Source organism: Penicillium cosmopolitanum (genome assembly GCF_028827165.1).
Source record: "Penicillium cosmopolitanum strain IBT 29677 chromosome Unknown utg000009l:1.0-9042332.0:1.0-9050551.0, whole genome shotgun sequence".
Lineage (NCBI taxonomy): Eukaryota > Fungi > Ascomycota > Eurotiomycetes > Eurotiales > Aspergillaceae > Penicillium > Penicillium cosmopolitanum.
The window spans coordinates 6,288,069-6,314,440 of record NW_026622679.1 but is presented as its reverse complement, the minus strand read 5'-3'; the positions used below and the strand labels follow the sequence as shown (position 1 = coordinate 6,314,440).

Genomic DNA, 26,372 nt, shown 5'->3' with positions numbered 1-26,372 from the left:
CGATATCTTTCAAGGTTATTTTTTCTATCATCGATCATAACCATGTCCGTCTTCAAACGTCTTTCCGGTTTTTTCTCAAGCCCTACTCCAGAAGAACTAGCTGCGGCCAAAACAAAGGTCCAGGCGCTGATCAATGAGAATGGCGTTGTTGTTTTCTCGAAGAGCTACTGCCCCTACTGCGCTTCCACTAAACGAACATTGAACAAGCTCGGCGCTAAATATGTTCTACTTGAATTGAATGAGATCGGTAAGTCCTTGAGCAGCATTAAGTTACGATGCGATGCGATGCCATCACCAAGTATTTATTTTCGATGCTAAATATTTTGATATTGGAGATGACGGCCGAGCTCTTCAAAGCGCTCTTCAAGAAATCACGTACCAGACCACCGTGCCCAACATCTTCATCGGGCGGAAGCATATTGGCGGCAACTCAGAGCTCCAGGACATTAAAGAGCAGCTCCCTGAATTTCTCAGACATGCAGGTGCCCTATGAAACGATTGAGATCTGAGAAAATAAGTTTTACTTGTGACGCGAGGCCAAAGCAAGACTCGGACCCGGATTTATGTTTGGTTTTATGGTACTCTATGGCGCTGTTTTAAGTTATACCCCAATTAGTATACTTTGAAATTCAATCTACAGTATATTGCTGTATTTTAATTAAAAAAATAGGACCACGAGTATGAAGCAGAGAGATAAAGTCAAGGCAACGTTTTGTAGAAGATTTAATTAATAGTAGTGGCTTATCCGCGTCGGATAGTTACGAGAGCCGCGACCACTAAGAATCCCGATCAGCCGCAGCCGCAGCCGCAGCCGCGTCCGCGGAGACAAATATGAAGGAAGTGCTTGCCCTAAGATAGGGTTGCTACCCTCCCATTACGCAAGGCTATGCGTAATGTGGCTGACCCTTGACCCCTGAATAGTCGGGCTGTGAGTGGTCATTTCAAATAGTGCCTGCACTCCACACGCGTAAGGCGATGACGCCGCGGTCTGGAACACCGCGTGTGACCCACATATTGAGTCGAGACCCAGTTACTTTATTGATGATTTGCGATACTATTCGACAAGGGAACTAGTTCAGTGGATCTATGGATCTCCATGATGAGGTGTTCCTGGAGCTAGAACTGTAAATGGACCGGAGGCAGACTACGCTGTGCTAAAACCCTAACGCATGTAGCCAATTATGTCGGCGTCTAGCGGGCGCATTGGTTCTCGAATGCTTCTAGACGATAAATGGGTCTTATAACTATCGAATAGGTTCCCTTTTATATTCGTTTGTGTGTTTCAGAGTTGCTGGGCCACCCTTGAAATCAACTCCACCGCGAGTATAAAGTCGGAGATGGTCCTCTCTCGGCTTCCTGCTCTGGTTGAACAATTTCAGTCCTTTACCTCGCTCACTCTTTTCAGATACCTTCCTTTCTTCGAGGCTGTGCCTCTATTCATTCCATTCTTTCAAACAACTTCAGTTCTGCTTGTCTGTTGACCAGACACGTTCTCGATCTCTACAAATTTCAGCCACATACACACTTTGAGCACTCCTGCTTATCAATCCTTCAAATACCAAACCAAATCAAATAAACCAACAATGGCCTTCCTTAAGACTCTCGGCTTTATTGCCCTCGCTGCCACAGCTTCTGCCCTTCCTCAGGGTTACTGGCCCACTGCAACCACTTCTGCCGTTAGCACGACGACTCCGTCCGCATCTGCCTCGGGCTCGGCCTCAGCCTCAGCCTCTCCCACCAGCAGCACTGGCAGCGGTATCAACATTGTGAACAACATGGACCAGGATATCTATATCTGGTCCACTTCGGACTCCACCAGTGGCATGCAGACTCTAAGCTCCGGCGGCGGTACCTATACCGAGAGCTGGCGCACCAACTCCGATGGTGGGGGTATCTCAATCAAGATGGCCACCTCTGAGAGCGAAGACAGTGTGCTGCAGTTCGAGTACACCAAGGGTGACGACACTCTGTGGTGGGATCTTTCTTCTATCAATCTTGCTTCGGACTCGTTGTTTATTTCATCCGGCTTCGCTGTCACCACTGATGACTCCAGCTGCTCGTCTGCGACGTGCTCTGCTGGAGACACTGATTGTGCCGATTCATACCAGCAGTCGGATGATGTGGATACCTTCAGTTGCTCGACCTCTGCTGCATTCACCCTGAACTTGGGTTAAACTATTCTTCCATATCAGACTACTGGTAGTCTAAAGGTAGTTTGCTAGCAACTTTCCTTTTACCTCATTTAGATTTGGACATAAAGATCGAGGACTGCAAGATAAAAATCAATGCCTGTAGTAGAGTACAAGCAGAGTTCAATAAATGAATAAAAGCCCAAAGTTAAAAAAAGATCAAACAGTATCATTTCCTTTGCTTTGAGTTACAAGTAGAAAGTAGTATATAAGACAAGAAAAGCCCGGTAGACTGAACCTAGAAAACTGTGTGACTCTGCACGGATTAGTTGTCTCGCGGGGTGATTTGTACATTTAGTACATTTAGTAGACAGGAACCTTGAAAGCAGGGAACTCGTAAGTCCAGCTCTCAATAGACTTCTTGTCGTGGACGCAGTCGAAGGTCGAGTTGCTGTGCCAGAGAGGACGGGTAGGCCACTGGCAAAGCATCTGAGTCTCGCCATCGTAGGTTCCGGAGGAAACGGTGGCATTCAGGCGGGAAGGCTTAACACCCTTCTCAACCCAGTTGATCATGATCTCCATGTTGTCCTCGGGGTAGGGACCGGGCTGCAGAGTGTTGGTTCCACAGTGGGCCGCACCAGGGATCAGGTAGAACTGATACCAGTCCTGGAGCTTGGAAAGACTCTCCTTAGAGGAGACACCGGGGTACATGATATCACGAACAGACTGCCAATAGTGCACGGAAGAGGCAGCGGGGATAGAGGGATCGGACTCTCCGTGGTAGTGGAGGAGCTTGCCACCAGACTCCTGGAACTTAGTCAGGTCTGGGATGGTGGTCTGCAAGCTGTCGAAGTAGCGATTCATAGCGATGTCCATCCATTCAACGACGGTGTCATAGGTGACACCATCCAGGGTGGAGAGGTTGTCCAGGTCCAGAAGCTGCACGAACTTGGCGACGTATTCACCACCCATTGAAGTGATGTCAAGCTCCCACTTCTGGGTGCTGTTGTTCCACTCAGTCTCGGCATCGCTCAGCTCAGAGCCAATCTGCCACGAGAGGTAGGCACGTTCACCCTTGCTGTCGTGCAGACCGTCGTAGATAGCCTGGGCAACGGCAACACCCTCTGCAGAGACCTTACCACTCTGAGTTGGTTCATAGCTGGTAGTGCTACCGGCAGCCTGGCGCTTGGTCTTGCTGAAGCCGAAGCCCAGAGAGGTAGCGGTTTCGGCAGCGCAGTAGTACTCCTCACCGACGATAGAGGACATGTTGAAGTTAAGTTTGCAAAGGTCGGTACGGGAGATGACACCATCGGTACGGCCGTCAAGAGGATCGCAAGCGGCGATTGTGGCATTGACGATCTTAGCCAGCTCGCAGGGTGGGGGGTAGTAGTCAAGGGTCTTCTCGACGACGGAAGAGAAGATGTGCTGGGTCTGTTGCTGGCCATAGCGGAAGGCAGGGGCACCGGTGATAACACCATCATACTCGTCGCCCCAGCGCTGGACCTGGCTCATACCCTCACGACCACCGTCAGAGCAACCCTCGTAATAGGTATAGAGCTTGGACTTGGAGTTCATGCCGTAGAAGCCCTTGGTGAAGTATTTTCCGAGCTGTGTCATTTCACCGAGAGCCTGGTATCCGAACATGTAGGTTGCATCCCAGTTGAGAGAGCCGTTTCCAAACAGAACAACGTCGTCGTAGGAAACGCCGTTCAGGGCGTCATAACCGGCAGAGGAGGCACCTCCGACAGCACCATACTCAAGACCGCCAGTGGCATCAGAAGACAGCGAGTAACCCCCACCTCCGGCGACGTAGAAGCGCTTGTTGAAGTCGGAAGGTTCGGGGAGAGCATACCTGACGACAACAGTGTCCCCCTTTCCGGGGTGGGTGTAGGTCAGAGTGACATTGCAGTAGTTGTAGGTCTCACTATCACTGGTGGAAGAAGCGTCCATACCACCACCAACTGTAGCATTGTAGACTACACTGGCAATAGAGGCTGACGAGTCTAGGTTTATTCCTAGAAGGGTGCCGTTCGCGGGTAGAGCAGACTTGACATTAGACAAAGTACAGACATCAGAGAGAGATCGAGCGCTGGCGGCAGCCGCAAAAGCCGCAACCGAAACGCCTGATTGAAGGCGCATAGTGAAACGGATGAAACGAGTGTATCGAATTGAACAAAACGAGGGACTCGCGGAGGTTTGGATAATAGTGAAAGCAAAAACCTGGGAAGTTGGCGGTAGTTGGCGGACTATCTAGTAGTATATTTATAAAATCAGGACATCAAGAGAAACCGAAATGAAATGGCGGTGATTCTTCCGGTTTGGGATAGACGAATTCTCGAACGAATGCTGATCTTCTCCCGAGTGGACTCCAGGGCTGAGGCGTATCCATGAAACTAGTATCGGCCATGGGACACAGAGCACTGCGAGGCTTTCCCAAACCTCCACGGCGTCGTAATCTCATTGGGAGACATGGCTAGGATTGCAGACCAAACGTTTGGAATAAAGGAAATGGGTGGAATTGCAACGGGGCGAATAAATCGAATGACGCCTCTTCTACCAGTGCCGCGCCAGTTTTACTCATGAAAATAAGGTGCATCATGGTTTAAACAAGTTGATTTGGGGGCCCACTATCCAAACTATCCAATTGTCGTTTCGTACGAGACTGTGGTGGAACCCCGAAGTCCCCTGATAAATTTGGAATTTATGTCCGATTTGGCCGAAAGAAGCTGTAAATGGACGAGGCGGTTAAAATCTACTCCGGGCTAGACTAAAGATCTGCAGATGCTAAAGATCCAAGTGTGTCAAAACTGGGGTGACCGCGTCAGTCTTTCAAGCTTTAATTTTGCACGAAGTGGAGCGATAACCCCCTGGCAGTCACCCCCTTCTTATATTTTACCCACGTTGCTGGACCTTGTTGAGAACTCGACGACCGGATGATCACCGAGTTAATCGTAGCTCCGAGCTAATGAAACATAAAACCGAGTAAGAAGGCTTTATCAATCTCGCTTGGTCCGAGTGCCCCACGGTGGAACTGACCGCGCAACTTGATAGTTCAAGCGACGTTTATCCGACAGCTCTGGGAGAGAAGAATCCGGAAAAATACTATAAAAGTACCTACTAGTAAACTCGGTTCGGGACCGCGTTTGCAAAACACTAGGTGACGTGTTTCTATGCAAGCCGTAATCGAAGCGTTGCTGCCTAGCGTCATCCACTCAAGTATCGTCAAGCTAAAAACAAGTGGTGATACATAGGTTGGTATTAGTATTCCGTATCGGATCCTTTATGCAAGAGGTAATAGTTTCTGTACCCCAGATTAGTGGCTGTGAGAATTGCAGGTGATCGGTTAGCATCAAACAGGATATGCTCGGTCGACCGGAGATCCAAGGTTTCGTATTCTCGTTTCCTGTTCCCCTGGGACTTGTTGGTGTTAAGATTAATGCGAGACGCTCAGCTTGACGTCGAATTGAGACATCCGAAATCGGCTTCGACGACATGCCTAATATCCGAAAAAAAGTTCTATTATGACTTGACTGCTAGCGAATCTATTGGTAGCAATGTAAGCAGTAATGTAAAACCATTGCTTCGGATGCGATAGTTCAAGTATTTTGTTCAATATACCGATCGAGGCAGCTTGGATTAATTCGTTCTTTTAGAGGGTGTCTAATCACTAATACACAAGGGGATATCAAATTGCAAAGAGGTAACCAAAGGTCTTTTCATGTCGTGAGCGATGCAAAACAAAAGGGAAGTCGTAAGGTTTCAATATACCAGAAGAGAAGCAAAAAGCAAGCGGATCAAAGGTGGTAAGTGGACGATAAAAAACAGGCTATTCGTCGTCGTCAAACTGGTCAGCCCAAGTGCCAGTCACGGGGGACATTGTAGCCTCCAGCTTTTCCATAGAGGGCTTCTCCAGGGGTGCAGCTGCTGGCTTGGGGTCGTCCTCCGGCTTCTTTCCGGCAGGGAGAGCAGGGAAATCCTCCTTTTTGACAGCAGGCGAAGATGATTTTTCAGATGGCTCCCTTGAGGAGGCACGCTCTCCCTTTTGGTCCGCGTGAATGTCTACGACCACGACCTCCACGGCCACCCCGGCCACGCCCCCGATTGGGGCTCAGTAGATCTTCAGCGGCCTCCTCAGAAGGTGCGGCGTCGAAATCTTTCCGCGTGTGTCCAGACACGCCACCGTGCATGCCACGTCGAAATTGGCTACCGCCGCCACGAGGGTTGTAGTCCTCTTCACGTTTCTGGGAATCCCATTCACGACCGGTTTGGGCCTTGAGTTTGCGCTGTCGGTTTTGCTCTCGCTCGTTATCCATGACACGGCGATTCGCAAGTTCCTCGCGGCGCTTCTTGGCGGCGATTTGCTCACGTTCCATGAAGGAGGCTTGATCGGCCTGTGCTCGAGCATGGGCGGCTGCCTTCTTGACGGCGTTCTCTTTGGCCGCAGCGATGCGCTTGGAAAGCTCCTCCTCTGTGAGTTTCGGCTAGAAAAGCAACAGTCAGCGAATTTATTCATAGTGAGTTGTCCCAAAGCATGCTAACCTTCCTCACACCTCCAGTGGCACTTCGATCCCCTCGGACAGCTGGCACTCGTGCGGCTTCGGTGCCATCAGCACTCGCGACCTCCGCCTTGCTCTCCTCTTCCTCTGCGGGCTGGTCTTGGTCCTTTTCTTTTGCCTGTTCTTGTTCCTGTTCCTGTTCTCGCACCTTCTCCTTCTCCACCTCTTGCGGCTTCTCCGATGACCCCTCTGCAGTGGCCCATCGACTTCCTTCTAGCCCGCTCTTCGCTGCGCCGTTCTTTCGTGGTACACTCTCAGCGCGCTTTTGCTCGACCGGTTGCGATTCGCGACCTCCGCGACCTCCTTTACCGCGGCCACGTCCTCGACCTCGGCCTCTCTCACTGCCACGGCCTCGCTGCGGCGTTTCCCCGCGCGGGGAGGCTGTCTTTTCGACGCGCGGACTCTCCTCTTGCACCTGCGGAGCCGGTGCTACCTCCTCCGGCACCACTACTTCCGTCTGAACCTGTTGCTCCTCTGCCGAAACCGGGATGATCTCATCATCAAAGAGATCGTCGGCCCCACGGGTCTGCGCAAACTCATCCATCCCTGAGTCTGCCATTGAGGTGTGATTGTCTGCGTTCTGATGATAACCAAGGCCTTATATAATATAGGAGTGTGGAGGATGTGGCAGCGAGTTTCAATGAGAATGCGCTCTGAGGGGTACTAGTAGCTTCGATTGGGGGCGGGAAAGGGTGAACCGTGCGCAAAGTGGAGGGACGAAGTTGGGGATTTCCGATTCCAGTTGGTGTTGATCTGATCTCGAGGATATTGAAGTTAGAGAATGAAATCGATCGAGGAGAAATGTACTTGAAATGGGTTCAAGTTGTCGCAGTTCAACAAACTCCAGCCACTCCACTCAAACACAAGCACAGCCTCGGGCGGTGAATCCCGCCAATCTGCGGAGAGCGGCAGTTTGCCCCCCACGCGTTCGCTTCATGACATGTGGGTGTGATATAGGAGAAGGGGAATGAATAGTAATGGATATTGGCTATAATCTCTTGGTTTCAAGTTATTCAAGAGATAGAAAGTGTCTCAGTATTGTCACGGTATTGCCATAAACTACTGTAAAGTACTTGGCAGGTCTGAAATATAACTAGTTGATCATAGTTATTCAGTAGAAGTAGTAATATACTTCAACCCCAACCCAGGTTTCCAAGGTTGTCTATATTGGGAATCGCCACCTCCATAAGCAGACATTTATACTATAACCTCCGGGCCTTTTAAAACAAGAAATCCAGATGTTTAAATATAGTAGCGTCGATGCGTGAAATTGTGATTTTTTTTTGCATAATTTATATTGAAATGTTCACTTAGCAAACATAACTAATCCCGATACTTCTTTCAAACTCAGAATTTGTCTTTGTTGTTCTCAACCCACTGCTGGAATGACTGTGGGGAATTGTGCGAATACTTTTGGACATTATCGATAGCCGTAGATGCGTCAGGGGATTCCCAAAAGTAATTTGGGTGATCAATGACATTGCGAATGAGCCAATTGGCCAGGGGTGCAGGAATGCCAGCCTTCACCATCACTGTTGCAGCCTCCTCTTCGGGGATTTTAGTCACAGTGATTTGCTTGTCTAGAGCATTACTGACGATGCCAATGGCATCCTTCAGCGACAATTTCTCAGGCCCAAGAAGTCCAACAGTTCTGACTCGTTGACCGGTGGTTAGAAGAGCACCAGCCACAGCGCCGATATCATTGGGCGAGATGAAATCAAACTTGGCATCCGGGTTTGGCAACTTCACCTCTCCCTGTTCAATGCCAAGCTTCTGCTGAAGAATGTTGCTTGCAAAATACGCGGGTCGAATAGCGACAAAGGAGTCGTCACCAAATACTTCTTCCAGAACGATTTCAACTTGGGCATGGTGAAGAGGAATAAAGTCGGTAGGAGAGACAGCACGAATATCAGTCATAATAGTAAAACTGCTCAAAAAGACAACGAACTCAATGCCAGACTCCCTGAGAGCCTGAATGGCCGGCCTCATGTGTTCGGGGGCACCGAAGACCGCGTAGATGAAAGCAGCCTTTGCGCCTGTCTGGTGAACCGCAGCCTTAACGGTGTCAGGCTGAGTGAGATCTGCCTGAACCCTTTCAAAAGAGATACCATCGAGGCTTGGAATTGGCTTGGAAGGATCGCGCACTGCGAGCGAAACCTTTGCACCATCCTTATGGGCTCTCAGAGCAGCAGCAGAACCCACCGCGCCGGTAGCACCAAACACAATCACTTTATCGTAACTGGGCATTGTAATTTGATACTTTGATAAAAAGAGGAGTCTGAAGAGATATTCAGTTGCAATTTTGGCAAATTTAACGAGAGAGAGGGTAGGCACTTATAAAGCTGCGCAACTTCATGCCAGATGGATGCAAACGGAGATGGTCGTCTGGACAGGGGGCATCGGCATCGGGCCCTGGGACTCCGACACTAATTCCGCTCCTTAAATCCGTCCCCACACCGAACATAGCACCGAGCATAACACCGTGTTTCTTGATTTTCTCGTAATCAGTAAGAAGTTGAGATGAAAAAGAATAGGGATTAGTTGAGTCAGATGTTTATATGCAAGTAGAATGTGTCGATGCTTGGGAGAGCCCGAGGAAATTAGTGCAATTACACCAAATGGTTTGTACTAGTACTCTAGATTTCCAACTGTACTATGTAGTATTATGTTAAAGATAGTACCATGTTCACATTTTTGCTTGTTGTAAATCGAGCATCTACATAATTCCGTCATGACTACCGGAATTTGATCTTTGAGTAGGTCTCCGAGTAGATTTCTGGTATGAACCTTGGAATTTTGAGTACAGTGGACATGAAATGGCTGCCACTGTGATTGCTTAGTACCTACTAGTTATCATTACCTCCAGGGCTTGCTTAAAGTATCAAGATAATGGATCGCAATTCCTTTTATGGATTACGCAACTATAGATTACTCAACAGATGGGCCTTGGCACACTTGGAAAAGCCCCTGCATTGGTCCCCGTCACTGCAAGTTCCTGGTAAAGATGCACGCCTAGCCCCTAGATGTTATTTGGCCTAGCGGTGTATTTTGCCGACCTCCCCCCCCACTTTGACCAAGGAAATCCCTGATAATAGAAAAACATAGCGGGGTATCGAGAATGAGGCGCCTTTGAGCTTAAGTCACAACTGAAGCACCGAGTTCTTCATTATGAATCAAACCTGTCTTCTTTGGCCTCTTTCACGGAAAGCCCTCGGACATTTTCACTTCATATGTTTTCTGCCATTATGACCAATAATGATACTTCGAATCTACCAACAGACAGTGTTGAATCTTTTATCCCAACTGTGACCATCGTCGCGACAGCCTCCTGCTATCCGTCGAATAGAATCGACACAGAGGACATTGATGGCATAATTTCGGCAGCCTATGACCTGAGCCCAGTGTATGTATTTGACCAAAGCTAACTGTGAATATGGTTTCACTAACTCTACGACCTAGTCTTAAGAAGACTTTAGAAATAAACAGAAAGTCCAAAATACAACATCGCTATTCGGCCCTACCGGATGATCACCCATACTGGAAGGAGTCGAAACTACCTAGTATCTCAGAATGTGACCTTCTATTCAAGAAATATGGCATTCCAATGGCAGAAGAAGCTGCCAATAAGGCTCTACAAGATTGGGGCGGCTCCCTCGATGATATCACCCATATGGTTGTAGTCACATGTACCAACACAGCAAATCCAGGGCTGGATTATATACTCTCTCAAAGACTTGGTCTTCACAGAAATGTGCAACGCACCCTTCTTCATGGAATCGGCTGCGCAGGTGGTGTGGCTGCTTTGCGCACTGCGAACGAGTTTCTTCTTGGAAGGGCGGCATTCAAGAAGCCAGGGAGAGCACTCTTGGTTGCATGCGAGCTGACAACCATGTTCCTACGTACGGAGATAGCGGCTATAGTTAGAGAAGATCTAGTTCACATTGGACCAACGCTGTTTGGTGATGGGGCAGGTGCATTGATCTTGAGCAATGGAATCGGTATTCACCCCGCCGAAAACAGATCATATTGGAAAATTCTCAATGTTCAGTCCACAACGCTGCAGCACTCAGCGCGATGCCTTGAATTTAATGTGCACGAACACGGTAGGTGTTTTTCGCTTTCCCCGTCTCTTGCTAGTAGGAGACACCCAAGACTTACGATTGAGCAGGCTATCACGCTCTCATTTCAAAAGACGTTCCTAGCCTTATTTCTTCGTCGCTTCTCAGCGCGTTTCGAGATTTGATTGCGTCAACCCCGCTGCTTAGATATGTCAAGACGAATTTCGATCCGTGCAATTATGACTGGGCTTTGCATCCTGGTGGTCATGGAATTCTTCTCCTGGCGCAGGAAATCTTGGGGATATCAGAGCACCATCTACGGAAGAGTTATGATGTCTATCGGATGCGGGGAAATACTAGCTCTGCTACTATCCTCAGCATCATCAAAGAGCTCGCAGACGAGGAGAGAGCCACTGGGACTGGACGAGATAAAGTCATGATGGCAGCATTCGGTCCAGGGATCACGATAGAAATGGCTGTCATGGCCCGGGCCTAGAAAGGCCCAGAGTGTAGATACAACAGTCAAGTATCACTGCCAATGATCATTGGAAGCTACTAGTAGTTATCCACTAATAAAGATTAAAACTTTAATTTGGTATCGATTGCCATTCGTATATCTTATCTTTTCTTCGGAAGTTACTAGATTGAGATTGTAAAACAAAGTGGTAGCTTGGGTTAAGCGCTTGAAACTGGGGATGATATGGGAGATATATAGAGCTATGAGATTCATTGAAATAATTCGGATGTCGCTTGGAACTATCTTCAAGGTCCGTGAGATAATTCACATTCCATCCTCGAAAAAGACACGAATTGGCATCCATGCGTCACCAACTACCTTCGCCCGAGTTTGAATTCCATCAAGAGAAGTGATATCCGCTTCTGATAAACCCCAATTGCCCATCTCGAAATTGGAATCGATCCTTTCCGGGGTCACGCTCTTGGGAATCATACTAGTGCCGCGTTGTAATCCCCACATAATACTGGAAATGTTAGCTTTGGTGCCCACTATTGTCGCCTGGTAGACTTATTACTATACTCACAGTATTTGGGCCGGTGTTCGCTCTTTCGAGTCTGCTAGATTCAATACCACAGGATCGTTGATCAATTCTGTACGAGTGTTTATAGTTGAGTTGGTATGGCCACCAAGACAGGAGTACGCCGTGCAGTGAATTCCCTTCGATTGGCAATACTTCAAAAGCTTAGGGCTGTTTTCGTTAGTAAAATATTCAATGAAATCGGATGCTTTATGGACGCACGATGGGTTGTGAGGATGTAACTAGATCATATCATCATGTCAGAGCTGCAGCTACGCCATCCTGCATTGAGAAACAAAAGAAATACTCACCTCGATCTGATTGACCGCTGGAACGACCGTGCAGGATGGATCATCCAGGAGTCTCTCTAGATGAGAAATCGAAAAGTTTGAAACACCGATAGTTTTGACCTTCCCCGTACCCAAAAGCTTCTGCATCTCTTTCCAAGTTTTGACAAAGTCCCAGTCAGGCAAATGTTTCGACCTATCTTGGGGGTCCGTAGAGCACGGAAAGTGTATCAGAAAAAGGTCAATATATTCAAGGCCAAGACTTTCAAGCGAAGACTCAAGCCCCTCCGGTACTCGATGATGCCAATGGTTGTCCAACTTGGTCGTAACCCAGATTTGATCTCTTGGCACACCCGAGGCGCAAATACCATCACCGACTTCCTTTTCATTCCCATAGTTCAGCGCCGTATCAATATGTCGATAGCCTTTCTGAAGAGCATGTTTTACCGCTTCACGTGTGGCATACTCCCCCGACTGCCAAGTCCCGAGCCCAATTGCAGGGATGGCTGCCCCGTTATTCAATTTGAATGTGTGTGTAGTAAATTTAGAATTCATAATGGTGTATTGATTATGTTGGAAGTTGTGGCTCAACAGCAGACCATTTAAATGCCGGCAACGCCATATTTCAGTTTGCCGAAAGCCGAGGATTGACACCCCAATGGCGGGTTTACCAGTTTGGAAATGCAGGGGGTGGATTACTTGCAGAAATCATCGGCAAAGTCATCATTCGATTACGAATAATGCCTATCAGCCATGCGAAAACCAACAGTCAAATGCCAGAAATCGTAGACGGTCGATACGAAGGTTGCTAGTCAGTGGAGCTGGGTTGGGGTAGTGGGGATGATCGGTCAAGTGAGATCGGTCAACTCAAAAGGTCCGTGATGTGAGGGGGTCACCAAAACAAGGGACCAATCAACTCTTCTTTGGCATGCTTGTAAACGATAAGCAAGACATATGTAACCTCGTGAAAATGCCGCCCACAGCGATGGTGCATTTGGAGTTCCCCTCGCCCCATATTTCTTTTCTTTGCCTAATCTTGAGCGACAAAAGATGGCGTGGTCGTGGCCAGAAATTAAGCAAAAGCTTCAGTGGTAAGTCATGACAGATGGCCTTTTGGATGCGAATTTCCAGGGGCATACTAGATATTCTGACACACTCTAGTCCCAAGGACGAAGATGCCCAGTATGAGAACACGACTTGGTGTAATCGTGACTTGATTCCAACTCCACCCGATCGCAGGACCTATGGAGTGTGGTCATACTTTGGTACGAATCTATCCTATCAAGCTCTTCTAAAATACCCACTCACTAATGGCTCTTTCTAGGATACTGGACAGTGTCGGGATCTTGCATCTCTGCATGGTCAACAGGAAGTACTCTTCTCGCCTTCGGATTGAGCCCGCAACAGGCAATCGCAGTAGTAGTAAGTGCCCTAATAACAAGTGGGAATGAATCGTCTTACGTTTTGAACTCAGGTCGTTGGGGGTATTCTGGCTGGTTTGCTGGCGGTCGCTTGTGGCTGGATGGGTGAAAATCACCATATCGGATTCACAGTTTCGAGTCGATTTTCATGGGGCATGAGAGGCTCATATTGTTCGTGATTATAAGCCCCATGCACCACAGTTTCAAGCTAATAACAACAACAGTTCCTGTCGTTTTGCGAGTGTTCGTATCCTGCATGTGGTTTGGCATGCAAGCCTTCTGGGGAGGCCAGGCTACTCGAGTGATGATTGGAGCTATTATACCCGGTAAGAATTTAATGATCCCTTTGTCATTTTTATTGAAAATTGACATCACAAGGGTTTGCCCATATGCCTAACTACTTTGCTTCGGGCTCCCATCTTCAAACCAAAGACTTCATCGGGCTTTTGATCTGGATGTGCGCATTTATCCCAGGACTGCTTATACGTCCGGAGAAGCTGCAAGTGCCATTTATAATTTGCTTCACATTTTTCTGCGGATCATGTTTTGGGCTGCTTATCTGGTGAGTTTGGTACTTGCAAGCATTCGATTGATATCAGGCTGATGTAAAAAGGGCCGTTTCTCAAGCACATGGACCAGGAATCATGTTTCAAAAACCTGGCTCAGCACCAAATGTTGGATGGGCATTCATGTTCGGTATTACAGCCATTCTTGGGTCCTGGGGTTCCGGTACCCTTGGCCAGTCAGATTGGACTCGATATGCTAAACGAAGATTTGCCCCAACTTTATCACAACTTATTGCCTCGCCGTTAACCATTGCAGCAACAGCTACCATCGGGATTATTGTGACTAGTGCATCTCGTGATATCATGGGTGGGGAGATCCAATGGAACCCAATATATCTGCTAGCAGATATTCAAGACTTTTACGGCTCTAGTCCTGGTGTTCGTGCGGCTGTGTTCTTTGCTAGTATTGGCATGGTGTTCTCCCAATTCTCGGTATGACCTTACATTCTTGGGGATAATGGATTGTTGTTGAATAAATCAAATTAGATTTCAGTGGTTCTGAACTCGGTATCCTGCGGCATGGATATGGCAGGTCTATGGCCCCGATACATCAATATCCGAAGGGGTGGATACATCATGGCTTGTGTCGGAATTGCAGTTCAGTAAGCCTTTACGTACACTAGCTTGACCTGAAGATTGGTACTAACTGCAATAGGCCGTGGCAACTCCTATCTACAGCTGAAAAGTTTCTCTCTGTCCTGAGTGGATTCGGTGTCTTCATGGCACCTGCAACGTAAGTACAAGAATGAATAATACCAGGCCAGATCTGACATCGATGAAAGAGGAATCATGCTTGCCGATTATCACATTGTGCGAAAGCATGAATTGAAAATAGGGGATCTTTACACCGGGGATAGCTCCTCCATTTATTGGTTTGCCGATGGGGTCAATTGGAGAGCCTTTGTGGCCTTTGTGGCTGGCATGTGGCCTTTGATCCGTAAGTAAATATAAATCCCGACAACAACTTGAAAGGTTATATTAATTAATATCGTTTAGCTGGATTGGTGGCTACGGTCAATTCTTATTCGGAGGATGAGTGGACCGGCTGGATACGCTTGTACAATCTGACCTTCCTCATCGGCCTGGCTATGAGCTTTATCGTGTTTTGGATGCTGTCTTGTGTTTTCCCTCCCCCTGGACTCGGTCAGGAGTCTTCCTTCTCCGGCGATGAGACACTGTATGGCGTTTCAAAGCTCGATGATACGAAGGAGCCTACGGTCCAAGGAGAGGAGAGAAACAGACAGCCTGTAGTTCTGTCTGAGATTTTCATATTATTTGTCCAAAGTTTTTGAATCCAAATTTAATTTATTCGAGTTCGAAAACCGGACTGTCTTTTGTCTACATAGCGCAAATATTTCCAAGTTCCATCGTTCCCAAGTGGACAAGTCTAATGAAAAATCAGGATTCTGACAATCCCAACAAGGCTGAGAGATAGCACCCGGAAGATTGCAAATTTCCAGATAGATAGATTCGAAAATATTGATGACTTCAAGCTTTTTTGTGACATACACTTGGCAATGATCCGGGTAATTTAATCGAATATCCTTTCAACAGGCTTGAACTGACCGCGAACTTGATTTTCTATATGCTATTCAAAATAGCAACTTTAATTACGATAGTAAATATCTCCAGCTTTTAATATAAAATTCATTTCCTCCGAGTTCAATTTATAATAATACTAGTCATCGTGTTTTCAAATTAAAGCTGTCGTATACTACTAGTAGTATTCAGTAGGTCGCATTCATCCGCATTGAGATATAATCCCCACTCGTAATCGACTCGTACTTCTTGGGTCGATCTGGCCCATAGCATCCTGGGACACAATCTATGACTCGGTCTCGATCGGGGCTGATGAAATATGGGATAGAATAGCGCGGAAGTGTAATACGGCCTGCTGATGCATCGGGTGAATCGACGAGCGGCGGAGCACGAACCCGATGTAGAGTGGACTTGAGCTCGTCATTACTCCAGCGCATCAGAAGATCTCCGATATTGACGACTGCGGTACCTGGGATATAAGGAGCCGGATTAAATTTTCCCTTTTCATGAATATCCTCGACTTCTAAGCCACCGACATGGTCTTGAAACAAGATAGTCATTGTTCCAAAATCAGAATGTGCAGCAATTCTCTCAGCCTTCCCGAGGCGCAGTAGATCCTCTTCCACAGCAGGATAATGCAGTAGTCTGCACTGGTTGGTTTTGTTCTGGTGGTAATCCAAGAAGAAGTTTTTCTCCAGGCCCATGCCAACGGCAATTGTCCTTAGCATCACTTCCTCCATGCCAGAACAGACCTCAAAAAATCTAGTGAAGAATGCGCGAAAACCTGGGAGAACTTCATCGGGGACCCAGATATTTGGCATGCGCTCGTCAGACTCGTTTCCCAGTTCGAAAGACTCTTTAACATCGGGTGTTTTTCGTTTTTTCGGCAATGCGGTCTTTGTCAAATTCCATTTGGACGACCTTCTCTCGACCAATTCCGGAATAACCCCGATGATACCAGCCTTCTGGGGGTGAGGTGCTTTGTTCTTGTCCGTTTGGGGAGCGCGAAAAACTTCTGGCTCTATCAGAAAGACGTGTCAGAATATCCATGAATCTCGTTCAATCTATACCATTGTAAACTTAAAGCTTTTGAGGTCCATACCCATTCAAAGGCTTCGTCTATAAGTTCTTGTGGGACACCATGGTTCTTAATGTAAGCGAACCCGACGTTCTTAAACGCCAAATATACTTCTTGGGCAGCTCGGGTAACTTCTTCAGGAGCCCCTGAACGGGCTCGCTCAAGATCAATTATCGGGATGCTTGAGGCATTGAAACTTGAAGATGGTGCTGTCATTTTCGACAAGTGGCAAGTATCTAGAGCTTACCTTCCAAGGTTGGGGGTGTATGATTCTGCCATCGAGGCGGCTTGAGCCGGGCGTTTTATGCAGTGTAGCCCTGGGGGTGAATGTTGACAGGTGCGGGGCCGGGCCAATGTCCGCATTCTTCATTGAGCCCTGTCGGCGAGATATGCGTTTCCTTGTGGATTGGCCGAGGCTGTCTCGCACACCTTCTTGAAATGGGTTGGCGTTATCGCGATCGGGGAACTGCGTCGCTTAACTCAAACCCCGCAATGCCGTAGCTCTTGAGGGGCTTTCACTGTAATCGAATGAATCCTACATGAGGGGTTGATTTGCTATATCATAAATTTACTCTTTGTGCAACGGTTTGCCTCTATTTTTTGCCGAAATCTTGTTAGCTCAAACAATGGCAAACTTTCATGACCCTGCATACCGCATCGGAGTTGATGTCGGAGGTAAGCCCAAGGAAAGGCACGATTTCGGTATAATGTGATGAGACTCACTCTTTCGACCACAGGAACGAATACCGATGCAGTACTTATCTCTCTCAATCCAGTCTCTATTGTGGCCTCTCATAAGGCACCCACGACACCGGATGTCACCACAGGGATCACCAACGCAGTGCAAGCAGTTATAGATACTTCCAATGTCTCGCGCTCATCTATTGGCTGCATTATTATTGGCACAACACATTTTGTCAATGCTGTCGTTCAACGCTCACCTTCATTGCGAAGCGTCGCAGTCGTCAGGCTTTGTGGAGGGCGCGAAGAAGGGTTTGGCCGTGGAATTCCTCCTTTCATCGATTTTCCTGCTGATCTCCGAGCTTGTATTGAAACGCCTCAGATCTACTTCTGCCATGGAGGATTCCAAATTTCTGGTAGTGAAATTAGCCCTCTGGATGTGAAGGAGCTGGAGCGCGTGTCAGAAGATTTGGTCAAGAACAACATCTCCAACATCGTTATTGCAGGCATGTATTCTCCAATAAATCATTTTCATGAGACAAAAGCCAAGGAAATTCTCCTACGTTCCATGTCCGATAACGGAAAATCGGGCTTCAAGCCTCGAATCACACTATCACATGAGGTGTCTGGGCTGGGATTTCTTGCCCGCGAAAATGCTGCAATTCTAAATGCCACGTTGCGACCACTGGCCGAGAAAACAATATATGGGTTCCGAAAAGGGATGGAAAACATTTTCAAAGGAAGCCCCTATACATTATATCTCACCCAGAATGATGGTAGTGTTCTCGGTGCTTCAGAGGCCATTGAGTTGCCCATTCGGACTTTTAATTCTGGGCCGACAAATTCCATCCGTGGCGGGGAGTTGTTATGGCGAGCCGCAGCCGAGGCAGATGGTGAAAAGTACGGCGAAAGAACCGAGCCCCTGGTGGTGATCGACATTGGAGGCACAACATCCGACAGTGGGCTGCTACTTCCTAATGGTTTGCCACGGATGAGCTCTATAATGAGTCTCGTCGGTGGAGTTCGTACCAACTTCGCCCTTCCCGCGGTTGAGAGCATCGGTCTAGGTGGCGGCTCTATTATTCGGACTATGGATGGTGGGGCTATCTCCGTCGGTCCGGATAGCGTTGCCCTCGAGCTTCTTGAGAAGTCCAGACTATTCGGCGGAGAATTCCTGACTTCTACTGACATTGTTGCTGCATCGGAGCTACATGCACCTACAGGTCACAATCCGTTTTCGGGGATGGGCTTCCCCGAGCGTCTTGGAGACGTGACACCCGAGGTGGTAATGCAGGCCCAAATTGAGATGAGGCAAAAAATAGAGGACCTCGTGGACAGAACCAAGATCCAGAAGGGCGAGGTCGATGTTCTCATTGTTGGCGGGGGAGCTCCAATAATTCGGACCGATGAACCACTTTCAGGCGTACGCATGGTGCGGACTGTCAAGGGTGGTGAAGTCGCTAATGCCGTTGGTGCTGCTGTATCGCGAGTTTCCGGAGTGATCGATACTGTTATCGATACATCTAACCGAACGGTCAAGGATGCACAGGAGGAGGTATCCGAACTTGCAACCAAAAGAGCGATCTCAAACGGCGCCAGACCTGATACTGTTCAAATTGCAGAGGTAACCATATTGCCGATCCAGTATGTAGAGGCAAAAGCACGAATTGTGGTCAGAGCGGTCGGAGAGCTAGACGTGATCTTACAGCAGGAGTCATCTGGGAAATCTATGGAGTTTCCTTCTCTCGAAAATGATGCATCAAGTCACCAACAGCATTGTGGTCAGGAATTTGCCTCGGACAGAGAAGTCGACATCCGGGCGTATAGGCCAGAAGTAAGAGATAGACAGTGGATCATTTCTCCTACCGATCTCTCATTCATCGCCCATGGGTGTAAGATTCTCGGATGCGGTGGTGGTGGAGACCCTTATCAAGAATATCTCAAAGCTAAGGCCATTGTTCGTCAATACCCCGGGAAAATGAGAGTTGTCGCACCTGAACACTTTCCAGACGAGTCTCTGATTGGATGGACCGGCTGCATGGGCAGCCCGGAGGTCAGCATGGAGCGACTTGAGAATAATGAGTGTCTTCAAGCCCACGAAGAGTTAATGCGCGTCATGAAAAGTCCGCCAGTTTCCGGCTTCTTGTCATTGGAAATAGGCGGTGGTAATGGCGTCGTCAACTTAAGCGTGGCCGCCCATTACGAGGTACCCTGCGTGGATGCCGATTTCATGGGGCGCGCATATCCAACCACATTTCAGATCACCCCGAATGTTTATGGGCCACCCAGTGGAGATGCTCTTATCCCGAATACGATTGCGAGCGGCGATGGATCTTTTATCACGATGACTAGGTCCCGAACAGACGTATTAGTCGACAAAGCCCTTCGAGCGGCGTGTGTGGAGATGGGGTGCAGAGCTGGGAGTGCCGGAGCACCCAAAACTGCCAAAGTTGTCCAGGAGCAGGCTGTGACGAATACCGTGTCGCTTGCCTGGTGGATTGGAAGAGCAGTAGCTCTCGAGAAAAACATTTCAGACAAAGCCCTTCGAATTATTGATGAAGTAGGAGGCCCAGACAGCGCAGCAATTATTGCGAGAGGTAAGGTTATTAGCGTTGAGCGAATACTGAAGACTGGGCACACGTATGGTGTCCTGGAAGTCGATGGTACAACTAGGGACGGAACCAAGGCGCTCATCAAGATTCCTTTCAAGAACGAAAATGCCTTCGTTGAAGCGATATCGGATGGACAATCCAAAATCCTGGCATCTGTGCCGGATCTGATTGCTGTAATAGATGCAGAGACTGGCGCGGGTCTTGGAACACCGGAGTACAAATATGGCCTCAAAGTGGTTATCATCGCCATAGCTGCTTCGCCAAGATGGACTGACAGTAAAAGAGGAATGGAATTGGGAGGGCCGGGTTCAATGGGATTCCAAGAAGTTCAATATTCTCCGATTGGCAAGTACAGCAAGCCTCGAAGTGTCATTGATGTTTTTGGTTGAGCAAAAGTAGTTACAACCATAGATCATATCGTGCAGCGTCGTCGTACACTTCAATTCAACTTTGACAAAAATTATAATTGTTCAAACTATTTGCAAAGAAAAGAACAGCCATCGCAGTTCTATGTTCAATGCGTTCCCATTTCAGTCCTCATTGTTCGCGCCGCCTGAGTAAAAAAGGAGTCAATTCGCAATGCCACAGGTCGGACTAAAGCAAGGGATGCATCGTCAACTGCCCATTCCCGAATCATTTGAAGAGACTCGTGAAAGCTTTCCAATAATTTAAAGGCCGAATGAACTTGACTAGGAGTCGATGCTAGTAAAAATAGGTATATCAAAAAGTTTCCGCAGAGTGTTAGCTGTGAACGGGCATCTAGCAGCAAGAATAATGTCAATTTCATAGCCCGGAAGAGGTGTAGAGGTTACATACGCCCACCCCAAAAAGCATGCAAGCATTGTCGCGTAATTCCATGCATGAATAGTGTAAATTCTTGAAATGAGCTGACAGCAAGCTCGAAATGGCGACGAAGAGATGAATTTTCATCAAGCTTCGCAGTCATTTTCGCAGGGCTCATAATAGCCCGATAAAGAAGGGCCTGAACTGTAAAGAATGCGAGATTTAAAGGCGCTGCAGAGAAAAGTCAACCAATTGTTAAAACCTGGATAAAATATGCAAATTCCATATTGGTACCATTATTCCTGAAGTTAAGCGATTCTTGGCTGTATGTCATTGTGGTGCATCTTGGCATCATTGAAACCCATTCATCAAGATCATTTTTAATTTCCAGTAACCCCTCCTCTCTCTGCAAAGGCTGTCGCATAGATGTTTCATGTGCGATATCGGAGCTGTTGAAAATAGTCAGTATCTTGTGTCTTCTGCGTATTGAGATATTGTATGATACTCACTAATACGAGTCAATTAAATTATGCAGAATCTTGTTTAGTTTAACTGATTGAATGAATCGAGCTGTGATAGAGATATCAATACTCTTGCTGGAGCCATCAACCAGATAACAAAGATCGTCTGGAAGATCTTCATCAAATTCAAGGCATTCTCTGTCAGGTTCAGCGGTTGTGAAGGATTCCCGATATATTAAAGGAGGGTTTCCATGACACACGGACGACCATATGTCAGCATTGTAAGTAGCCCACCATAATTTCCTACGTAGTTTCTTTTCCCACGACGCAATCTTCCAGTTTGTTGGGTCTCTATGAAGACCAATCATCTGAGCACACGCCACGGTGTGGGCAGATTGAATCCACGTGCGTGGTGTTTCAATCGTCGCGTTGTCCGCAGGTCTCTCATAAAGAAGTAAGAGACAAGCTTGGAGTTTCCAAAGATTTGGCGCATGGAATTCTCTCTGCAAGGATGAATGGGCTTCTTCAAATAGATCATGTAGATCAAACGGTAGCTTCTCTTGGCCAGGCTCGTTCTGCCAAAACATTGATCCAAGTCCATATATAGCACCACGAAGAGAGGCGGGAATTTTGAACTTTTCTGTGTGGTAGCACTCGAGGAATCTGGCTTTTGAAACGACGCAGTACACAGGATGGACATGTTGGAAGAACAATCGTACCAAGGTTGGTCCATATAACCCGACCATAGATTCGATGCCGTCCGATGCGCGCGCTTTGGCAATATCATCTGCAGGCTGGAATTCGTCATGGAGAATATTGAAGTGGACTGGAGGAATTCCCCTATGAGGATCTCCAGGGCCAAATTGGATTATGTCTGCACTCACTCCATCTTGCTCGTTCATTATGACCGATCGGAATGATGCTAATAGATCTGTATCTTGCTCAGCACATAGACCCATATTATGAGCTGTTCGGTTTTTGTTGTCTTCCAGAGTCAATATCGGAGAACCTTCGGAAGTCTGAGCAAATGATTCTAGTGATGCGCCTTCCTGCGGTGTCTCCTGCATCGTCCACTGTGCTTCTTCGGAATTTTCATGCCTGAGGGGGGATAGCATTCCTCGGCCAATGGCTGTTTCGTGAGTACGAGTATGGGATGGTGCATTCAGGAGCAATTTCGCAACTTCTGTACCGTATGCAGCTTCCGTTGTTTCCCCCGTGGATGTTCGACTTGATGCACCAACAGATCGTCCCGTCTCTTCCTCAAGCAGTTCAGGTGGACCCTCATCTTCTGCAGATCGACAGGAGAGCCCTCTGGAGCGGCAAAATCGGCCTGCGAGTTCGTTAAAACCGATGATGAAATTGCCACCGTTCTGGCACCTGATGGAATGAAAGTGAATGAGACCCTACATGGTGGCTCCAATTCAATCACGCAAGCTGTTTTCCTCCGGCGACATGTATCACATGGTCGATTCTTGCGACTTCTCCAGTTCCTTGCGCTACCGAATCTCGTTCTGATTTTGAACGTACGCTTGGGCTGCACACGACGATCCATCGTGGAGACACCCCGTAGCCCGAGTTGAAATTATCAGATGAGATGCGAGGAGATGGCAAGCGCGATTCGCGAGATAAGGGGAGGAAGGTTGGAGTGGTGGAGTGTGGTGGAGTCTCGCGCAGTCGCTTCACTCCGCCGGCGCTAAGACCTACTACTAGTACCCACTACTTGATTCCGGAAACCTTTGATTGAAGGTAAACAAGCTTTTATGTGCTATTTCTATTAAGTAATCGGTACAAGTAAAATTGAATCAATGAATGATTTTTTTTTTCCACCAAGAGAAATGGTCTATGTGATGTTGATTCGCATCCATCTGTTGAAAATGGGTATACAATGCAACGCCGCTCAAGCTTTCGAGGCCTCTTCATTCTTGGGAGTCTTTTTAAATCTCCAGAAACCACAGAGCAACAGAAGGAAAGGAATGGTACTTAGTAAAATGAACGCTACCAGCGTAAAAGACCATCCTCGGCCCATAGCTTTCAGCATGGGGTCGATGGCAGCCGAGGCACCGGCTGAGAAAAAGGAACGAACAAGGTTGTTGGCCGCAGTTGCAGCTGCAGGTTGCGACGTGTGCAGATCTACCAGTAATGTGGAGGTGCTAATAAACCCGCCTGTCTGTCCGACTCCAACGAAGAAAAGTAAAACTTCTGGAGCCGCCAAAGGCGCTGCGTATTGAAGAACCCAGCCAAACGCAAGTACGGTAACACTTCCCATAATGACAAGAGGTATGGTGATCATGCTGCGGGCTTTCTCGACCGGAATCGCATCTTCGGATTCCTTTTCCCCCGTGGTGGAATCATTGCCTAGTTTAGAGCCCATTCGTCGATAGTTCCAGTCCAGCATTCGCCCCGTAGTGACAGAGGCCACAATTGACCCAGTGCCCAAAGTGATGTAGCACAGGCCAATCTGAAGCATACTCAAATTATATTGGCTGCTGTAAATCTCTGTGATCGACGAGAGGACGGTCATGTTGCCGCCCATGATAATGCCAGTGACTATCAGAATAATAATCGAGTTTGGATGGCATACAACCGCAAGTGGTTTGAGTGGATTGGGGAAGCTGAGTTTGTGCTGGGGCTTCAGAGTCGATTCACCAGTTGAGGGTCGGTCAGAACCCTCCGTGCTGGCATGAGACAGAGTTTCAGCCGCTTTCCCGCGAGACAAAAGATACTGGACGAAGGGACGATTCCATGACTGCGCCGGAAGTGTGCCATCGCCAACAACATTGCGTGCTGTTTCGGGGAGAAATACAAGCAGTGGAATTAAATAGACCCCGGACACAATGGTCAGAAACCAGAAAATAGACCTCCAACCGAGATATTGAGCAAGAAGACCACCGATGATGGGGCCAATGGCTGGTCCCATAAAGTTTCCAGCCATCACAATGCCCATCATTGAGCCTCGTTCTTGCTTGGTGCTGACATCGGCCACAGTAGCAGCGGAGAGCGCTACACTGCTGCTGATTCCCGAGCTCTGCATACATCGCAGTACAAGTAACGCAGCATAGTTGTCTTGCACTGCGAGACCGATATTCGATGCGATATAGATGATGAAGCAAATGATATAGGCGGGTCGACGTCCAGTCTGGTCGGCAAAATTACCGATGAACATAGGAGCAATTCCTTGGAAGATCTGGAAATTTTATTGTGTCAGGTCACTTCTAGGTTTCATCAAAAAATGGTTGCCATTGATTTGGTTGAATTACCTACCATGTAACTTGTCACTGTCAAGTTGATCAATGACGTCGAAACATTCAGATCTTCAGCTAGTGTGTTCAGAGCCGGGAAGTAAATCTGTGCGGAAAGAGAAGAAAAGAAACCCGCTCCAGCAGCTGTAAATACAATGTATCTTTTCATGCCATTGCTGAAGGAGCTATATGGGGGAGGCGGCGCCTCAGCGAGTGTGGTTTCTGAGGAGTTCATGGTTGTTGAATTCGGTTGATCATGAATGATAAAACCATGGGAAAGGAATGAATGAATTCGAAGTCGAAACTTCAGGGCGATGGAGCCGAGGGAAAGGAGTGAAAGAATTTGATGTTCAAGAGTCTCTCAGCGAGGATTCCCTATCCCCTTTTTACTTTACGGCAACCCCTACATCACTCATGGGGCTATCGGAGAAAATAGAATTATGAACGAATATTCCCCAGCTTTCGCGCAGGTTGACGCGGCAGTTCCACCAACAAAAGTCGGAAAGCTTGTGAGGATGAGGTGATGGAGCCGGATTTGCCAAGAGTGATCGGCCATCTCAAAAATGAACACAGACACCGAAAATCATCAGTCAGCTGCATTTTCCAAGGGCAAATGAAAATGGAAATAAATTCACCTCCGGGCGGCAAGGTCGCTCCAGGCGTGTCGTTCGGGTTGGGGCTGTGTAGGAGGATTTCTGCAGCAAATCGGGTCGCCGGTGGACGATAAATGGCCACGCTACGGAGCCGGGATGCCACGGGAATCGGTGGTTTGATGTGGTTGAAACGTAGCTTTCCCCTGGCCGGTCTTCTTCAGGGTCCCCGAGAGTCGGGGCTCCGATAAACGGTGTTCGGATATTCAGGGTCTAACCAGTCTCGAATGTCTTAGTGCGCGTTGAGGTCCACCTAGCACCCACTGATCTACCCTGATCTCCCCGGGATCCATCATGGCTGGGCGAACCCTCTTCGTCACCAGGATCAAATGCTTTTATAATGCAGTGCGTCATAGCTCCCTTCGCCCTTCACATTTGCATATCTGATACATGTGCAATTACCACATGGAGGTGGCTAAAAGGAGGTAGAACTGCCGAATTCTCCCAACTCGTCCCTGATCCGTATCTTGACCTCTATTCTAAAAGCAAGGAGAAGATGGTAAAATACGCAGAAATCAAACTGCAGATGGAATAAAATTGTAGATTAAAACAGTAGAATAAAACAATAAGAGAGGGCCTGCACATCATCGATACCCAAAACGTGCTAGCATGATGATCAATTCCAACTTACTCAATCATATGCTCCGACTTCACTGCGTGCGGATCTACATACACATTGATCTCATCAGCAAGAAGCTCCACTATATACGGGTTGCCGCCACCAGGCTTCGAGAATCTGTTGAGCTGAGAAGTACAGGCTAGTGCATCCATGGATGATCATCCAGGCCCCATCATTATGCTCCGTACCTCATACAGGTACTGTACTCGTAGATTCCAGCCCACGCAAGCTTGTGATCACGCCATCCCAATTATAGATATTCATAATCTCTGTATAGACCGCCTAATGCGATCTCATCATATTCCAATGAAGTATGGAATTGCCAAGGGGATTTTCATAACGTAAAATAGGAATTTTCCGACTACTACTACGAGTAATAATGCGAAGATCAGGGTATATTCTGGGGCACGGGTCGAAGGAAAACAGGAGGTGAGCGAATAATGCCTTCGACTCCTGGACCCGGGGCCCGGGACCAGGATCTGTGCTTTTATGGTTCTATGAATTTCATCCGAGTCTACCTTTCACCCTGAGAAACAACATATAAAGGGCAACATCTCCTTCGGTAGATAGTAGCTGTCAGTCAATTCACCAAGAACATTCTTTATATCCTAGCTCCCTTCTTTATATTATACTCAGACAACGAAAATATTCCATAAACC

The 26,372-nt window shown here is 47.7% G+C and overlaps 12 protein-coding genes across 12 annotated transcripts; 5 read left to right on the top strand and 7 right to left on the bottom strand.

The window, feature by feature from the left end:
- Nucleotides 1-42: 42 nt before the first annotated feature.
- Nucleotides 43-493, top strand: N7509_010430 (glutaredoxin; the record flags this gene model as incomplete). The annotated part of the gene is given in 2 exon segments (XM_056635067.1): nt 43-247; nt 264-493. 2 exon segments carry the CDS (start codon nt 43-45, stop codon nt 491-493), a joined length of 435 nt encoding a protein of 144 aa, XP_056485687.1.
- Nucleotides 494-1,583: 1,090 nt separating this feature from the next.
- Nucleotides 1,584-2,174, top strand: N7509_010429 (Secreted thaumatin-like protein calA; the record flags this gene model as incomplete). The annotated part of the gene is made up of 1 exon (XM_056635066.1): nt 1,584-2,174. One exon carries the CDS (start codon nt 1,584-1,586, stop codon nt 2,172-2,174), a length of 591 nt encoding a protein of 196 aa, XP_056485686.1.
- A 318-nt stretch (nt 2,175-2,492) lies between these two features.
- N7509_010428 (putative tannase) lies at nt 2,493-4,268 on the bottom strand (the record flags this gene model as incomplete). Its single annotated transcript, XM_056635065.1, has 1 exon — nt 2,493-4,268. The coding sequence occupies one exon, from the start codon at nt 4,266-4,268 to the stop codon at nt 2,493-2,495; it is 1,776 nt and encodes a 591-aa protein (XP_056485685.1).
- A 1,687-nt stretch (nt 4,269-5,955) lies between these two features.
- N7509_010427 (uncharacterized protein) lies at nt 5,956-7,244 on the bottom strand (the record flags this gene model as incomplete). The annotated part of the gene is made up of 3 exons (XM_056635064.1): nt 5,956-6,164; nt 6,223-6,610; nt 6,669-7,244. The coding sequence occupies 3 exons, from the start codon at nt 7,242-7,244 to the stop codon at nt 5,956-5,958; spliced, it is 1,173 nt and encodes a 390-aa protein (XP_056485684.1).
- A 788-nt stretch (nt 7,245-8,032) lies between these two features.
- On the bottom strand, nt 8,033-8,932 carry N7509_010426 (uncharacterized protein; the record flags this gene model as incomplete). Its single annotated transcript, XM_056635063.1, has 1 exon — nt 8,033-8,932. The coding sequence occupies one exon, from the start codon at nt 8,930-8,932 to the stop codon at nt 8,033-8,035; it is 900 nt and encodes a 299-aa protein (XP_056485683.1).
- Nucleotides 8,933-9,930: 998 nt separating this feature from the next.
- N7509_010425 (uncharacterized protein) lies at nt 9,931-11,239 on the top strand (the record flags this gene model as incomplete). Its single annotated transcript, XM_056635062.1, has 3 exons — nt 9,931-10,088; nt 10,145-10,788; nt 10,854-11,239. The coding sequence occupies 3 exons, from the start codon at nt 9,931-9,933 to the stop codon at nt 11,237-11,239; spliced, it is 1,188 nt and encodes a 395-aa protein (XP_056485682.1).
- A 285-nt stretch (nt 11,240-11,524) lies between these two features.
- Nucleotides 11,525-12,619, bottom strand: N7509_010424 (uncharacterized protein; the record flags this gene model as incomplete). Its single annotated transcript, XM_056635061.1, has 4 exons — nt 11,525-11,723; nt 11,784-11,948; nt 12,000-12,019; nt 12,089-12,619. 4 exons carry the CDS (start codon nt 12,617-12,619, stop codon nt 11,525-11,527), a joined length of 915 nt encoding a protein of 304 aa, XP_056485681.1.
- Nucleotides 12,620-13,114: 495 nt separating this feature from the next.
- On the top strand, nt 13,115-15,343 carry N7509_010423 (nucleobase cation symporter-1 family protein; the record flags this gene model as incomplete). The annotated part of the gene is made up of 11 exons (XM_056635060.1): nt 13,115-13,155; nt 13,226-13,329; nt 13,389-13,486; nt 13,539-13,656; nt 13,710-13,811; nt 13,864-14,047; nt 14,099-14,483; nt 14,538-14,653; nt 14,707-14,784; nt 14,834-14,988; nt 15,048-15,343. The coding sequence occupies 11 exons, from the start codon at nt 13,115-13,117 to the stop codon at nt 15,341-15,343; spliced, it is 1,677 nt and encodes a 558-aa protein (XP_056485680.1).
- Nucleotides 15,344-15,778: 435 nt separating this feature from the next.
- Nucleotides 15,779-16,884, bottom strand: N7509_010422 (isopenicillin N synthase family dioxygenase; the record flags this gene model as incomplete). The annotated part of the gene is made up of 2 exons (XM_056635059.1): nt 15,779-16,609; nt 16,693-16,884. The coding sequence occupies 2 exons, from the start codon at nt 16,882-16,884 to the stop codon at nt 15,779-15,781; spliced, it is 1,023 nt and encodes a 340-aa protein (XP_056485679.1).
- A 410-nt stretch (nt 16,885-17,294) lies between these two features.
- N7509_010421 (hydantoinase/oxoprolinase family protein) lies at nt 17,295-20,350 on the top strand (the record flags this gene model as incomplete). The annotated part of the gene is made up of 2 exons (XM_056635058.1): nt 17,295-17,343; nt 17,406-20,350. 2 exons carry the CDS (start codon nt 17,295-17,297, stop codon nt 20,348-20,350), a joined length of 2,994 nt encoding a protein of 997 aa, XP_056485678.1.
- A 902-nt stretch (nt 20,351-21,252) lies between these two features.
- On the bottom strand, nt 21,253-22,272 carry N7509_010420 (fungal specific transcription factor domain-containing protein; the record flags this gene model as incomplete). Its single annotated transcript, XM_056635057.1, has 1 exon — nt 21,253-22,272. One exon carries the CDS (start codon nt 22,270-22,272, stop codon nt 21,253-21,255), a length of 1,020 nt encoding a protein of 339 aa, XP_056485677.1.
- Nucleotides 22,273-23,102: 830 nt separating this feature from the next.
- Nucleotides 23,103-24,679, bottom strand: N7509_010419 (uncharacterized protein; the record flags this gene model as incomplete). The annotated part of the gene is made up of 2 exons (XM_056635056.1): nt 23,103-24,389; nt 24,467-24,679. 2 exons carry the CDS (start codon nt 24,677-24,679, stop codon nt 23,103-23,105), a joined length of 1,500 nt encoding a protein of 499 aa, XP_056485676.1.
- Nucleotides 24,680-26,372: the final 1,693 nt, after the last annotated feature.